This window comes from Malaya genurostris, chromosome 2 (assembly GCF_030247185.1).
Source record: "Malaya genurostris strain Urasoe2022 chromosome 2, Malgen_1.1, whole genome shotgun sequence".
In the NCBI taxonomy this organism is placed as follows: Eukaryota; Metazoa; Arthropoda; class Insecta; order Diptera; family Culicidae; genus Malaya; species Malaya genurostris.
In genome coordinates this window covers 126094053-126111580 of record NC_080571.1, presented here as the reverse complement: position 1 = coordinate 126111580, position 17528 = coordinate 126094053, and the positions used below count along the sequence as shown (strand labels likewise).

The 17528-nt window shown below is 36.5% G+C and overlaps 1 protein-coding gene across 1 annotated transcript; it reads right to left on the bottom strand.

Moving 5' to 3' along the window:
• Positions 1-3969: 3969 nt before the first annotated feature.
• On the bottom strand, positions 3970-17448 carry LOC131428687 (protein prenyltransferase alpha subunit repeat-containing protein 1). The gene is made up of 3 exons (XM_058592735.1): positions 17104-17448; positions 16205-16638; positions 3970-5117 (listed from the first exon to the last, which is right to left on the bottom strand). Exons 1-3 carry the CDS (start codon positions 17196-17198, stop codon positions 4411-4413), a joined length of 1236 nt encoding a protein of 411 aa, XP_058448718.1. The 5' UTR covers positions 17199-17448; the 3' UTR covers positions 3970-4410.
• Between the last annotated feature and the right edge of the window lie 80 nt (positions 17449-17528).

The following is a 17528-nucleotide window of genomic DNA, read 5'->3' as shown; positions in this document are numbered from 1 at the left end:
CAGTTTGGTTTAGTTTTCCATAAAAAGACACTGAATAAAAAAAATCAGTTTGGACACTGAATGAAATAATCATTGTTTTACGTTTCGCATTCAGCTCATCAGTGCATTAGCAGATTATGTTGGACTGCTAATTCCACCTCGAGGATCCGCTAAGCAGATTTGTATTACTCATTACTCTGTAATGTCGAAACTACAAATCGGATCAAATTTGAATCTGAACGTGTGAATATCGATTGAACATTCCATGATATGTCGAAGTAAATTCCACTTTAGAGTTTACGGTTATTTAAGGTATTCCCAGAGCCGGTATTCAGGAACCAGCATAACCCAAACCGATTTGTATGGCCATATGACGAATAAATTGCAATAGTTTCGAGTCCAACTTTAAAGCTTTTCGGGATTGTCATCTTCTATATCGGTTCGAATTTTAAAAATACATCATCCAGTAATTCCAGAATCGGAAGTCAAAATTGGAAAAAATTAATTAATTTTGTCTTTGTCGATTTGGCTTTTCTTTTGAGAAAACGATTGAGCTTTGAAGAAACGATTCGATACTGGAACCGAAATTCGAAAATCGGTGTAGCCGAAGTCAGATAAATTCACCTGAGTAGCTGTATAGTTTACATTTGTTTCAAAATGTTTGAAAATCAGTGTAGACATCTTTGAGAAATCATAGTGCGAATTAAATCCGAATCGAAAACTGAATACCACTAAAAATGAAATAAGTTTATTTGGTTATCGACTATCCAAATCTGCAAACCCGATAAACCTGATAAATTTATGTGAAATAGACATTTTTATACTAATCACCCTGTATCCCCTAAACCGGAAGTTGGATCTGACTGAAAAGCAAGATGTTTCATAGGATTTTAAAACTTATTATAGTGTTTATTGAAACTATTTTTACATTGATAAACATCAGGGAATCGGAAGGGACCATCTAGGCACCTTATAGAAACGTATTAAAGAGAGAGGGGAAATGACAAGTTTCTACCGTTAACCCACGATATCTACACCTAGCCCTTTATACAGTGTGTTACCAGTATTTATATGGAAAATCAGTGTAGGTTAACTAGCCTATAGTGTTCACGCTTTTTATGCTGTGATTTATGATCCTTTCGATGTATGTAATCAATCTTTATTTGAATTTTGATATATGACCGGTTGATGAAACCCACTCATGTATGAATCCAGAATTAAGACAACATGATTTGAATCAACATGGCGTGTCCACTGTTATATTAACTTTATGTAATTATACTGTATTGGAGTGATATGATAGCATAGCAGACATAGCAAACACATTAGGATTATGCACAACAAAAGCATACAATTTAAATGTTTATTTTTTCTGATTCTGATACATAATTATAAATATGATAGTACTTCTGTAACACTCAGCAATGAATTTCACGTCAGAGCTTAGCGATTCAGATATCGAGGTATATTTCAATCAAAATCTTGTGTTTTCTTCAGATTTCAAGATTATTGATTGAATCAAGAGCAATAAGAAGAAATTGACATACTTCATTAGATATGACACTGACCTTCTACAGCTCAGGATATCAGCTGAAATCGGAAATACTTCTCAAACCTTTTGATTTCCTCGTTTATTTTGAGTTCCTAGCAATAATACATTGCTCTGCAAAGGTTTTCAAACTTTTTTTTGAATTATCACCACCGAAAAATTATTGAAAAATATTGACATTCTCTTCCTACACAAGAGAAAATCCGTTCATCCTTTCACTTTCTTACTAGCTCTTGCTTAGCATTGATCTTCATTTTGAATGAAAAATAAGCACATCACTGAAAATTACTAGTTAGCGTGGTAGTTTTTCAAGTTACGCGAATATCGAAAGATCAATAGATCCAATAACAAAATCCATTAATATTGTTGTGATGGAAATACTGGAAGAGATACCGATATAATATGATTTCTCTGAATACAAGGAAATGAACCTAAAACTAGTGAACATTCATCCTATCAACTAAAACGAGAGAAGAGAGAATGGAGTTTCGTCCTTCGCCTATGCATGTTTGTTCTCTCAATGCATTCAACCTAAATAAATTCACTTTCCTATCATTGCATATTTACTTTGTATACAAAGAATGCTTGACATTAAAGTTATGGTCATCCTTAACCTACGTTAGCAATAAATTTATATAGTACTGATTACTTTTTATAATAGTGGCACGAGAAGGAGGCAAATAATTGAAAAAGAGTTTATAATACCGAAATTGTTTTACTTGTAAACAGAAAATGAACCATTAAAAGCTACTAAGTGGATATATAATTACATTTGAATGTAACTATTACAAATTATTAGATACCTATTAAATTAATAATCCTCGAAAAGTTTTGTTTAAATAATTGGCTAAATAAACATCAAAGCTAGTGGATAAATTTCCAAAAAGCCTGTTTCCAACTTATCTTACCTGATGTAATGGTCAAATGAGAGCCGAATAGTTGTAGAGATTTTTGATTCCCTTGATTTAGCAAAAAATATCATGTCCGTTTTGATAAATCAAAATGAATATTAAAATAGGTAGATTAGATAGAGCAAATACATACTATTTGGAATTTGTTCTAAAAGATTGTGCACTTTTCCGATTTTAGGGTTTATGCCGGAATTGGTACTCACTTGTATTGGGAGTACAAATTCATTCGGTGGGTTTTTTTTGGGGTCAAAAAATCCATTTATTTCAAAATAAAAAGAATTGAAATATTTATCATATAATCGTCGAGCGCTAGTTACTACTATCACCTCTCGGGTAATTTTCGAATTCCATCTCGAAATCTGCGTCTTTTGAAGTGATCCAAGTTAGAGGCCAATTTTTTCAATTTCTGCGAAAGAAGTAAACCGATGACCTGCCAGATCGTGCTGCATCCATCGGAACAACCAGTAATCAGAAAGAACAATGTCAGCAAAATACGGCGGGTGCGGCAAAATGTTCCACTTGATCGGTTCCAAATATTATTTCACGACTTTTGCGACATTAGACCGAAGCATAATTTTATCATGTCTTTGTTTGTATCGCGGCTGTTATTCTCGTAATGCAGGGCTCAAGTGCATCAATTGCAGCCCATACCAATCGCCTTTTATAGTATCGCCTGGTTGTAGCGGCTCATAGTACACAGCACCCTTTTGGTCCCACCACATGCACATGACCTTAGAATCATGAATATTCGGCTTTGGTGTTGATGTTGAGGTGTTGGCAACAATTGACCAGACAAATCGTATAGTATTTTTTGTTTTTGGGGTAATCACAGAATATCCATTTTTCATCAGCAGTAACAATTTGACGTGATAAAAATCATTCCCTTGGTTCTCTTTGAACCAGCTGCTTACAGGTAAAAAATCACCTTTCAATATCTCTCGGTTCCAGTTCATAAGGCACCCAACTGCCTTGCTTTTGAATCATTCCCATGGGTTTTAATCGAGCAGAAACTGTCTGCTGAGTCACTTCCAATGATTATGCAAGCTGCTTTTGCGTTTGACTCGGATCTTCATCGAGTAATGCCTCCAACTGTTTGTCTTCATTTTTTTGTATTGTCCAGAGCTAGGCCTATCTTCAACGCTTAAAATCTCCATTCTTGAAAAGTCGAAACCATTCCCTACATTTATCAGTTGGAGCATTCTCACCGTAAACATCCACAAGCATTTGATGCGCTTCGGTTGCACTTTTCTTCCAATTAAAACAGAAAACTAAAACTTCCCGAAAATGCGGCTCAGTTAACACAAAGTTGCTCATAATGAACACAGTGAAAAACAAGGATTTTTTTAACTCGAAGTAATTTGAACTGAATAATAATGACAGATGTCTAACCTCTTGAAACTGTCGACTTCATCTGTTACTGTTCAATATTCATAACAGCCAGAACCATCATTTGAAACGGACCGAACTAATTTGTACTCCCAATAACTTACACACATACATACACATTCATGCAAAGAAAAAACGGTCAAATTAATTGTCAATAGATTATTTATTGCTTTGAGCCTATTCGCTATTTCACATATTATCCTAGCATTGTTCAACAGTACATTGAAAGAAAATATTAGCAAAATAACTATCATTAATATAATGACTTCATCTGTGGCTGGTTTAGTTATTTTTAAGTTACAGCTGAGAAAATTCATCTCACAACAACGTAATACTTGCTAACCAAAGAAAATACGTAACTACTTTAACTTTGACATAGATACGTCAGATGTTATTTCAACTATAACAAGTAAAAATTTTATCAAATAAAATTAACACATAAATGTAAAACCTGTTACTTGACCTCCACTATGTAACGCTAGTAAAGATGAGTTGTTTGGTCGAATTGGTAAAAAAATAAAGTAGGAACGGTTCAACACAGCATGCTGTAACTAAAACGACACTGTACCGAAATACCGTAAAAACTCAATCAATATCAAATCCCAAAAACAATTTGCACCACGTCCTATGTTGAGGAGCATCACGCTTTTTCTCGTTATCTCTTACAGCCTGCAGAAAAGCACTGTCTTGGTTATCCAATTTTGTCATTTTATTCATCGGTTGACAACATACTGACATTTGACCCTCCGAACTCGATGTAAGAAAATACGAAGCCTGACGACATCCATCTACTATATACTTCACCATATATCGACGATGATTTTCGAATGCCTGTGATTCGCCGTAGAGCAACTTTAATTCATCGCAAAATCTTAAATCGTACGCCGCAACGTTAAGGCAAAACAGAAAAGATCGCAACTTAACTTCATGAATTTGATCTTTACTCACGCTTGGGGTAATGCATCGAAGCAATGTATCTACACTTTCGATAGTGTTTCCCATGAGTGATCCCACATATTCCATTATCTCTGTGAAATCACTTCCGTCATGTTCATCAAAATATGTACCCTCAAGCATCTTCGTCAATACAAATTGACGGTGGTTGTAGCAGCTGTAGTCGTGAATGTGCTTACGGATAAATTTTTCAGTTTTGAGTATTTCAAATTTCAATAGATGAGGCGCTTTCATTATGACCCACTGCCTGTGACACCATGCGTGATAATTTGTGGTACTTTTATCGGAGCATTTTTCGCATAGACTTATTTCAAACGACCAATCGATAGCGTCAAAACCTGCAAGTTAAACAAAATGATTAAATAAATGTCACTGTATAAAATGAAAAATTTTAGTGTATGATTGGATACAGCAAGATGGTTCTTAGTCGAGCTAAATTGTAATCTCAGCAAATAATTGCATCATGTGTACCGGATGGAACACATTTTATTCATTGTGAAAATTTTTGACACAAAAGCATGCCTCAGCGCTTAACTCGAACATGCGAAAACATTCCAGAATCCGAAAGTATGAGCAATAATACATTTCAACTTGTTCATTGACAACTTTCAGGAAAATGCGATTTGTCTATCGAGCCACTTATACGTTCATATCACCGGAACCGCAAGTGTTAGCCGCATGCTTTTCGAACTAGATCATCAATCTAATAGTAGCTTACAAACGAGCCTAATCTTGTTTAAATCGGTTTAGCCATCTCCGAGGAAATTGAGCGTATAGAAAAAATCCTGTTTTAATCCGATGATTTCCAATATTATTCATATTCTCAGAAATATTACTATGGTATTCTTTAAAAATATGTTCATTGAGAAGAAACGTAAAAGTTTGTTCCAGCGTAAACTAGCATATCCTACAAATCCAAGTAGTTTTGTGTCAAAATTTGAAGATTTAATTTGGGCCAAGCGAAAGCTTGTGAAAACCGATTGAGCCATTTCGGAGAAAAGTGAGTTAGTTCCTTTCGGCAGATTTTTATCCCTATTTTCGTTACTTCTTTAACCGGAGTCCGGTATATTCGGTTATCAATTTTCCAGGCCTGAACTAGAGAAGTTTTTTTTACCGTTTTCAAGAAATTAGCACAGCTTTACATATTCTTCTTTAAAAGTATACTGTTGAATTTGCAGTTTTTTTACTGGCAACTAAGTAATTCCGGAACCGTAAGTCAGATCGAAATAAAATTCAAAAAAATTCGATGCCATCTCGCCAGAAAAGTGGGTGTATATTTTTAGCAATTTTGCCACATGTTTTATTGTAATTACGGAGCCGGTAGTTGAATCCATACGAAATTTAAGAAATTTTTATGGGACAACAGTGCCGTTTTGTCATATATATATATACACACCTACACACACTACCTCCATCATCCACAACCCAATAGTCGCTTCCAAACGATCGTAAGCTTGTTGAAATCGGTTCAATCAAATTCTCCGAACAAATTGAGCGGAAAGGTACAACGAACTTAAAAGGTACTTGAACATACACTTAAACAAACATTTTCCGATCTTGCCGAGGTGTGTCAAACGATGTATAACACTAGTGGTCTCGAGCAGAGCTAATAAAAGTCATTTTTATTGACTCAAAATAGACGAAAATGACGAGAAACTAATGTCAGCTTCGCTTGAAAACTATGAGAACGAAGTCCATGTCCAGTCAATGATATAAGCGGAACAGTAGTTTCAAAATTGTGTTCTTTCTTTCATTTGCCCTTACAGTCATTTGCGGTTTTCAGTGATAATCCCATAGTATGCAGTGTCGTTATTCAACCGAAGCTTTGAGAATCGAAAGTGACAGAAAAAGGTTTCACAAGAACTTTTACCAGTTGATGCTCGAATTTGTAGTAGTTTTGGTTTACAAAGAAGTTCAGGAATGTAATTACATCCATTCGTAATATTGTAGTCACTCTTTATATCCAAGCGTAACAGATTTTCAATACATCGATGAAAAAATGAGAATTGAAATACTGCTGATGCTCCCTGTAGACGTTCTAGAGAGAAAGTCAAAAATTGAATGCTATTATTATGACATTATTTTTACTAAGATATTTTTTCATACGGTTTATTAACAGATAAAATAAAACTGATTTGTTCTTACCAATAACATAATGCTTCTGCTATGGTTTTGCAAGCTATAAATAGTACTCCTGCATTTCTCGTATATTTGGGAAGTAAGCTAATTCAAAAAACTTTGAATTTTATTTTAATTTATCAAAGAATCTACATAGAAGGTGAAAAGTGCACGATATCCCGGGAGTAGCGACAAATCTCATATCATACTACGTCACAAGCCCCGAGCTCATGCCTACCCGAACTCAAACGATGACTGGTGACTCCTGTTTTTAGCAGAATGAGGAGGTGCGAAGTTTTAGCAAACTGTGGGCTTCGTAAAATCGCCCAAAAATATTATTATTCTTATCATTTTTATTCAACTGTTGATAATTTGGTTCTATTTGATCATTGAAATAATAATCTGAAAGTAACGATGAAAAAAAAATTATTTTTGAAAGTTTTTGTAAAATGAAAAGTTTTGTTCTGCATTTTGTCGTGAATACGACTTACTTTACTATGGGGTGCCTTTTCAAAATTAGCCATATGGAAGAATGGGCAGAACTTAATCGTGAATATCTCAACTTGTTTTAACGGCAGCAACATAATTCTTTCACTATTTCATCAAAAATATGATCAGGAATTTAGGATAATATTTTGAATAGTGTGAGAAAACCACAAACAACTCCAAAATTAGGTTTTCTCAAAATTTGAAAACAACGCGGAAAACTCTTTACTTTCGCTTGGGTTTTTCGCGCAAGGACGACGATTTTGAGGTAGTCAGGCATATATCTTCAACTGACTGCTTATAAAAGGGGAACCGTGGTCGAAAATCGATCATTTCTGCTTGTGCGTTGGATGGAAGCAGACGTCGTGTGAATGATTTAATCAACCAGCAGCTTCAGAGAGTGCACCTTCTGCGTGGTTAAAAATCTAAAACGCTCAGGTCGCAACTATCATTTGGACTTCAGTCGTCCAGTGGAGCAGTTGGCAATGAAAGCAGACCTTTTGCGTGGTATAGATCCTCAAACGCTTAGGTCGTGCTTTCATTTGGACTTCAATCGTCGGGAGCACTGTACTGTAGTGTAGTTTAGGCACAGACTAACAGACAGGACACTCAAATTAGATTCTTCAATCATTTTAACGGTCATTCCGAGTATTCCTTTATTTAGGACAGTACTCACATGTGCCATGATGGCGCTACGTTACCCTATCAAAAACATCCTGTCTGTCATCTCGACTGCCCACATTATCAGATCCGAATGGATTCCGAATCAATTCCGAATCGGCGAGAAATTTTCATTCGGAATTTCATGTGGAAATCATAATGAATTCCGAATCAATTCCAACTCCAGTGCAACAACCGATTCCGAATGAATTTCGCCTACAACCGGTTGATTCGGAAATCAGTCGGAATTGAGTGAGAAGATGCGGACTGAATTGTCAATTTGTCTTCTTCTTCTTCTTTCCCGATTTTGCATGTTTTCGTGCTGACTTTCAGTTTATTTTTAAATGAAAACATTACATAACTGATTATACACATTGAAATCTTCATGTTTTTCGGATATACAGAACTAGTAAATAACCAGTTCTTCTTAGAATTCCAACATAAACTGTTGAAATTCGCTGGAAATTAACAAAACGGCCTACCTTAGTCAGCATCATGCATTCCTCTAGCTGGAGTGTAATGTAATGGCTTAAGTCGCCTACATTTTACACTAACACATTCATAAAATGAGCGAATATTCAATGACATTTATAATGTTACTGTCAATCAGGTTGATCGAGCAGCCAACTCAGGCGAAAATTCTAGCACTGAACCGATCGAGCACTGAAAAATCATGCAGTCGAGTAAGAATTCATTACGCATTCCGTCATTTCGATAATGTGGGTGTGTTTATTTTTTTCATTTACCAACAGAGTTGCCAGTTCATACAGAATTACCTGTAATGTATTGATTTGTATACGTCTATGCGAATTTCATGCAGGATACAGATTTAATACATATTGCCAAAACTATATACATAATTGTGCCTACTTCTCATCCTCCAACGCAATACAGAATCGAACCCGTTTTGATTCAATATTTACTTGCTTCTGGTCTGCCGCCACTTAATTTCGGGTGAAAACTACCAACACAATAAAAAAAAGTCTAGATGAACAACGTTGAGTCAAATTAATGGTTACCTTCCAACATCGCGAAATAGTTAAATATATTATCAACGTAATCCAATAGCGGCCCTTACACGAGCAATAAAAATGTCATTTTAAATGATGACTAAGTAATGATGTATTTCAAATTTGTTAGAAATTTCGTCATTAGTGCACCATTACACGTTCATTAAAATGATATTATTTTTTAGTAATGACATTTTTAATGACTCGTGTAAGGGCCGCTAATAATTTATTGTGACGATTCATTTTCAAATATTTTGATGAAATCAGGCATCCCTGCAAGCAGCTGATCGATGTTGACAAACGAGGGGAAACCAACTAGTAAAACCTATTTTAATCCACCTAGTGGTGTAATGATGCCTTTCTCATATTACTCATTACACCATGAATATAAGCGTGAAATTCGCAAAAACAACTGTTTATTGAATAGGAATAGGATAATTTGTTCGGATCTAATCTCACAAACTCTATAAATCCTGTTTAACCTGTAGTTCCGGAACCGAAAGTAGTATCCACAACAAATTAAGCAATTCCGTATGAAACTGTAAGACTTTTCTTTTGAACCTATAAGTTTGTGAAAATCTATTCGGCCATCTCCAAGAAAAGTGAGTGAGATCCTTTTTGCAGTTTCTAATCCCAATTTCCAATTCTCCCGAAACCGGATTCAGATGAACGGAATAGCCGAAGTTGGTTCGTTTGCTACCAACAAATATGACCTACAAATTGGAACAGTTTTGAACGAAACGAACCTGCGTTTCTGTTACTACTGCGTGCTAAACAGCATGAATCAGCAGCATGAAACATGTAGTAGGATTGTTATTATTATTATTGACATCACTACACAACGTGTACGAAATAGAACAAGCACGCCTTGTTCGTTTTGTGTTTTCTTCTTCTTTCGGTGTTGTACATATTGTCACTATATATGGCGATTTGAAAACTTTGACACTCATCGCCCTGTAACTGCGGAACCGGAAGTCGGATCCGGATGAAATTTCACAGTAGGTTTAATGACAGTATGAACTTCAATTCAAATCAAGATTTGTGAAAATCGGTTCAAGCATCGCAGAGAAATCGAAGTGAATTTAGTTTTAGGAGTTTTTCTTCTCCACTTTCGGTGCTCTCGGAACAGGAAAAGAGGGGACCAGTAGTGCCGAATTAAGTTTTTATGCCCACAAACTAACAAGCTCTGCAAACTGGAAGAATTTATCAGACAGTTTTATGGGATTTGTATCTGTTTTTAACCATCGTTCGTGGAAAAATACTAATAAAATTGGTAATTTTCCACTTATCACGCTTCAGTTCCGGAACCGGAAGTCGGATCTAGATAAAATGTTCCACAAACTTTTAGGATATTATAAAACCTTTCATTTGAATCTAAGTTTGCGAAAATCGGTTGAGTTGTTCCAGAGATAATTGAGTGTAAACTTTTTCTCAAATTTTCACATATTACTTTATAACTCCGGAACCGGAAGTCACATTCAAACGAAATTCAATAGCAAGCTATGGGACCATAATACCTTTTATTTGAATCTTAGTTTGTGAAAATCGGTTCAGCCATCTCTGAAAAAAGTGAATGCATATTTTTTTCACTTTTTTGGTACATATCATCCTATATCTCCGGAACCGGAAGTCGGATCGGAATGAAATTCAATAGCAGGCTATGGAACTATGAGACCTTTCATTTGAATCTTTGTTTGTGAAAATCGGTTTGGCCATCTCTGAGAAAAGTGAGTGCATATTTTTGTTACATACACACACACATACACACACACACACACGGACACACACACACACACACACACACACACACACACACACACACACACACACACACACACACACACACACACACACACACACACAGACATTTGCTCAGTTCGTCGAGCTGAGTCGAATGGTATATGACATTCGGCTCTCCGGGCCTCGGTTAAAAAGTCGATTTTCACAGTGATTGCATAGCCTTTCTATATGAGAAAGGCAAAAAACTTTTACATAACACAAGGGGTGTACAGATAGTAAACAGTTCGCGCAGTACAATATAGGTGGAACTAGTGCATCACGAAAAAATATTTTTATAAGAATTTACTCATACTGTCATGTGTGTTAGTCTGTGGTTTAGGTGTATCGTTTCAAATTCTTGTAGCATAAAATGGCAAAACTTGCACAATTCACGCTATCGCTCAACTAATTTATATTCTAAAGTATAAAGTAAGAGTGTCAGTTTTATTCGTATTTATGACATCCAGTTATGTCTCTGACATTACACACATGTACTTTTTGTTGAGAGTGTAACTACTACGCCTTTGTGTGCTCCCATTTATTGGTACTTCTCTGTATATTGTTGTTATGTTGTTGACAAGTGAACTTCCTGTTTTTGAATTACTATTCTAACATGCGTTTGAAATAAAAGCTACTTTTACAATAAAGTACTCCGCGGACTTTCCTTTTATGTATATTTCCTTATGGCCTATTCGGAAACCACTTCAGGTTATGGGCCCAGATAGCGCTTGAATGTACAAGTAATACGAAGTGCTGTTATTTCGCGTTTACGGAATGGAGGAGAAAAAATTTGATCGCGTGTTGTTGCCACTGTTCGATGGCTCGAACTTTGCTGCTTGGAAGTTCCGGATGCTGATACGCTTGGAAGAGCACGAGCTCGTAGAGTGCATTGAAACGTATGCAGTAGAAGTGGAGGAGTTAATTGTACAAGAAAACGACACGAACGAGGTAAAGGCCGCGAAGGCGGAAATGCTGGAAAATCGCCTTAAAAAGGAACGCAAATGTAAATCGTTGCTGGTTTCAAGTATTCAAGATTCACAACTTGAATACATTCAGGGTAAGCAATTCCCGAAAGATATATGGGACACTTTGCATCGAGTAATCTAACTTCGCAGCATCGCGAGTCGAATGCATTTAAAACGTGAAATGCTTCAATTGCGTTTCGGAGGAGGAAATTTACGGGAACATTTCCTTTGGTTTGATAAGCTGGTACGAGAATATAAATCGACAGGTGCTGTTTTAGAAGATTTGGATGTATATCGCTGTTCAAAAATCGTCGCGAGTGCATTTCGTCAAGAGCAACTGTATGAGCTTGATCTTTATACTGCAAAGCAAAAGACTGATGATGCTTTGTTATCGTGCGGTCGAATTCGGAAAAACTCAGAGCTGTGGCATCGACGATTCGGTCACCTCAATGAAAATAGTCTGAAACAACTAATACAAAACGAAATGGTATCGGGAATGAATGTGAATTTCGCAAGTGACAATCGCGACATGATCGTATGTGAATCGTGCGTTGTCAGTAAGCAAACAAGAAAACCGTTTTCTTCGTCGATCGGTAAACGCGGATCGCGTGTTCTCGAACTCGTTCACACAGATGTGTGCGGTCCTGTTACGCCGGTCGGACTGTCAGGAGAGAAATATTTTGTGACATTTACGGATGACTGGAGTCACTTTACGGCTGTATATCTGATGCAGTCCAAGGATCAGGTGATGGAATATTTCAAAATATATGAGGCGTGGATTACCGCGAAATTTGGACAGCGAATTTCACGTCTGAAATGCGACAACGGAGGAGAATATAAAAATAAACAATTTCTGAATTTTTGTGAAAGCAAAGGAGTTAAAATAGAATGGACCGTTCCATATACTCCTCAGCAAAACGGCATGAGTGAACGACTAAATCGAACGTTGGTCGAAAAGGCACGAGCGATGTTAGCGGATTCAAAAGTCAAAAAGTGTTTTTGGGGACAGGCAGTGCTGAGAGCAACCTATCTTACTAACCGTAGCCCGACAAACGCGCTAAACATGAATCAAACTCCATTTGAACGCTGGGAGTCGCGGAAACCGAATGTTTCTAATATAGATCTAATATAGAGTATTTGGTAGTAAAGTTTACGTTCACATTCCGGATGAGCTGAGACGGAAGTAGGACTCCAAAGCCTGGAGTGGTATCTTCATAGGTTACAGTCACAACGGATATAGAATCTGGAACCCAACGAAGAAACGAATTATGATTGCGCGAGATGTGGATTTCGTGGAAGATTCGATTTTAACGATGAAGATGGATCAATATATCGACCCATTGATTGGAGTTCCTGAAGCGAAATTAATTGAATTGAATGGTAAGGAAGAAGATCATTCGACGAGGAGCTCGAAGGTTTTGCTGAAGACGAATCCATAGAGCAAGGAAGCGATTCTGAAGAAACCGAATCAACTAATGGAAGGCCACAGCGGAAACGAAGAGCACCTACGTGACACAGAGACTTTGAAATGGAACATGCAAGCTTTGCGTTGAATGCCATGAACTATATTGACGAAATTCCGGATACGATAGCCGAACTTCGAAAGCGTGAAGACTGGAAGGAATAGAAAGCTGCCATAGAGGACGAAATGAACTCCTTGAAGCAGAACAATACTTGGACACTCGTAAAGAAACCAAAATAAAAATCAGTTGTGTCATACAAATGGGTGTTTCGGATGAAGCGTAGCGACAACGGCATGCCGGATAAGTACAAAGCAAGACTAGTCGCTAGAGGTTTCAGTCAAAAGCGAGGTTTTGATTATTCCGAGACATATTCTCCTGTAGTTAAGATGGATCCTTTGCGAGTTGTTTTAGCGTTGGAAAATGAGAACGGAATGCACATTCATCAAATGGGTGTGAAGACTGCGTTTTTAAACGGTGAACTAGCAGAAGAGATCTTTATGACTCAACCAGACGGGTTTGAGGGAAAAGAAAGCACTCATGTGTCGTTTAAACCAAGCACTATACGGATTTAAACAAGCTTCGCGTGCATGGAATGATAAATTTGATCAGTTTGTGGAACAGATGGGTTTTGTGCGAAGTGCTAACGACCAATGTCTATATACTCTCGGATCTGGAGAAAAACAAGTGATTTTAGTATTATTGGTGGATGATATTTTAATTGCGAGCCCCTCACTTAAAATATAAAACACAGATTAACGGAGCGGTTTGAGATGACGGATACAGGTGAAGTGAAACAGTTTCTAGGTATGACTATCGAACGAAATGTCGATGATGGAACACTAAAAATAAGCCAACGAGATTACTTTGAACGAATGCTCAAACGTTTCGGGATGAGCGAATGCAAACCGAAATCTACACCGATTGAGAATCGATTGAAACTTGATAAAACGGATGAAAATCAAAGAACCAATATGCCATATCGAGAGCTAGTAGGATGTATAATGTATGCATCGATAACAACTAGACCGGATTTGTCAGCGGCCGTCAACTACTTTAGCCAATTTCAAACCTGCCCTAGCGAAGAGCATTGGAACTACTTGAAGCAGATGCTGAGATATGTCAAAGGAACGTTGGAGGTCGGGCTCGTTTACAGAAAGCGAGTGGTACCATTGCTAGAAATGTATTCTGATGCAGATTGGGCGAACAACACTGTGAGTCGACGATCAGTTAGCGGTTATATTTGCAAGGTATACAGATGCACTGTAAGTTGGGGAACTAGAAAACAACAAACGGTGGCACTGCCATCGACTGAAGCGGAACTGGCGGCGCTTTGCACATTTGGCTATACCTGTTTTTGAGGATAACCAGTCTACGATTCGGATTGCGGAGGATTCGAAGGACTACAGCAAGTTGAAACATGTGGACACTAAATTTCATTTCATCCGTGACCTTGTGCAGCAGCGAATCATTGAAATTCGTTTTGTGCGGTCATCAGATCAACAAGCGGACATCATGACGAAGAGTTTACCAGTCGCTGTTTTTAGAGAACTCTGTTTGAAAATTGGTTTAATAAGAAATGAAAGCCATAGTGGTTAAGCAGGGGTGTTGAGAGTGTAACTACTACCCCTTTGCGTGCTCCCATTTATTGGTACTTCTCTGTATATTGTTGTTCTGTTATTGACAAGTGAACTTCCTGTTTTTGAATTACTATTCTAACATGCGTTTGAAATAAAAGCTAATTTTACATTAAAGTATTCCGCGGACTTTCCTTTTATGTATATTTCCTTCTGGCCTATTCGGAAACCACTTCAGTTTTCACACGCGCCGAACATTACGATGCGCGAGTTTATCAACGCTCACGAGATTTATCACGAGCGTTTAAAGAGTCTTTTATTTTGGGAATTCATTTTAATTGTAAAATAGAACCAAATTATTAACACTTAAACAAAAAGTAAAAATAATATTTTTTTACTTTTTGTTCAAGTGTTGATAATTTGGTTCACGTGAGTAAGGATTTTTTTAATATTTAACTTTTTACTGCAAGCGGATAAAGTTTTCATTTTTCGATTTTTTAAGTGCAGAGTAAAAGATAATAGTTTCAGTAACTATTCTATGCAAATAGTTAAAGAGAAAGTTTGCTAAGAGTAAAGTAATAATCAAAAACAAACAGAGAATCTGTTATTTTCACTTAGCACCTAATCTAATGTTTATCGAGATTTTAATCTGAATATTGATTACAGAGACAAAGACTTTGTTTAAATTAAAGCTGGTTGATTTACTCTCATGCACTCATGAGAACATACTTGGTGATTGGATCATTGTTTTTTTTAATTATAATGATTAATAATCGCAACATGTATGAAAATATTATTTGCAGTTTTTATTGATGATATTACTCTATTGGTGATATTTCTGTAAAAATTGAAATTACATCGGGAAGTATGAGGTTCCGATGCATGTCATTTAAAATAATTCAAATCTATTGAGATTCTTTTATTCGTTTTGCCGCACTTCATGTAAAGTGGCTATGATTTTCCCAACCGCTATTCAGTTTCCAATTAAAACCAAACACCGGTAATGAACAACAGTACCTGCACCACGGTTTTGGTTTCTTAATCACGGTAAGAATAGGCTCGGTTGAGTTTTCAAAACCACGCAACGGTATCTGTTTTTGTTTTCTTTATCGCGAATAGGAAATCGCACACAACGGGCGTCGTTTGCAAAAGCTGCATTGTTTTCTTTATCCGTACCAGCACAAGTACGTATAGGTGCGGCTTTTTAGCCACGTCTGATTTGCACTTCAAGCGCAACCTGCACAATATTTGAACAACCCCCATCCTCACACAATTATAATCTGGTATCCATGCATGACTAACAACAGTGAGTATATATTAAACTTTGAAAAAAAATAGTTGTTTTTGTAGATAAAAGTTATAACACTTACTCTGGAATAAATACAACCAACGTCTGTATGCGAACGCTTCGTTTGATTTGGGTTTCTTGCTCAATACAACTGTAGCAAATTGAAATTCTTTGGTAATTTCCAACCTATTTTTTGCAAACAGCTGCCGGCGCAAATTCCAGAATGTCGCCACATCTGGATTGATGAGAATGGCACAGTTTAGGTACTTGATGATTGAATTATTATTTGGATTGCTAGATGTCAACAGCAAACCAGATCCATTGTTCAGAGATGCACAAGGCGCAGAATTCCCTCCTTGAAGCCTCGAACAATCGGTTTTATGTTGCAGTATCAGACGATGGGAATACTCGTACACATACTTAACGCACCACGACTGAAGTCCTAGATTGTGCTCCATATGAACTACAGGTGATTTATTTCTATTTAAGGGCATGGGAATAATTTCAAATCCCGATCTGCAATGGAAATAAATGGTTTAGTTTAATTCGCAACTGTCTTAAGCTAAGCAAAATTTAATTCGCATCATCCATTCGCATCCTTCAAGATGTTCATGCAATAGGTTTCGTGTTGTGTACTGTGCGAACACTAACGAGCTAAATTATATCAATCAATTGATATGAATTAATGTCAATTCTGTTGAACAGTTTCATAACAAGGGCATGTATTTTTAGGCACAACGTAGCATATAAATTTTAAATATTATCTAGAGCGAACATTTAAATTTTATTATTCATTCAAATCTAACTTACAATTGTAATTATTTTTATCTTTTGTTAAAACAGTTAACATTCAGAAAATAGTATTATGCTTCAACGATCTTTCATCAGAATATAAAAACTCAACTATTGCTTTTTACATTAATCACATTTGTCACACAACTTCCAATTAATTAACAATTGAACCCTCAGGTGCATACTCACAAGTCTGGATCTTTGAGGAAAACCGCATAGATTTCGCTGACGATTCTCTCGCAGAAGGCATTATCATCATGAAAGTCTACAGCATCCGAATTCATCTTGATGTTCCTCTTTTGAAAATTTAAATTCTGCGCTGCAATAAAAACTACTGCGCCTAATGCAAGCGTAACTTCTAGTATCGAACCACACAAGTTAAAATGCTACCAAATAATGAACACCATTATCGAGAATTTTGCTAATATATATGTATGAAAAAAGATGATGTTCCGTTGTTGCGTTTCATCCGTATTTTGATAATGTGTAGAGCGTAGAGTGCTGATGACCAGACTTTTTAATTGAAATGACATTTGATTTGACATTAGAAAAGTACAGCTATACATACATCATTACTATTCCTTTCTCATTTATTTTCATGCACTCACGTGCTT

Excerpts from the sequence above, each read along its gene's own strand:
- LOC131428687 (XM_058592735.1), bottom strand. The coding sequence starts at position 17,198 with ATGAATTCGGATGCTGTAGACTTTCATGATGATAATGCCTTCTGCGAG. Across the intron at positions 16,639-17,103 it reads TTCCTCAAAGATCCAGACTT|ATCGGGATTTGAAATTATTC; the intron begins GTGAGTATGCAC and ends TTTCCATTGCAG. Across the intron at positions 5,118-16,204 it reads TTGGTTGTATTTATTCCAGA|GTTTTGACGCTATCGATTGG; the intron begins GTAAGTGTTATA and ends TTTAACTTGCAG.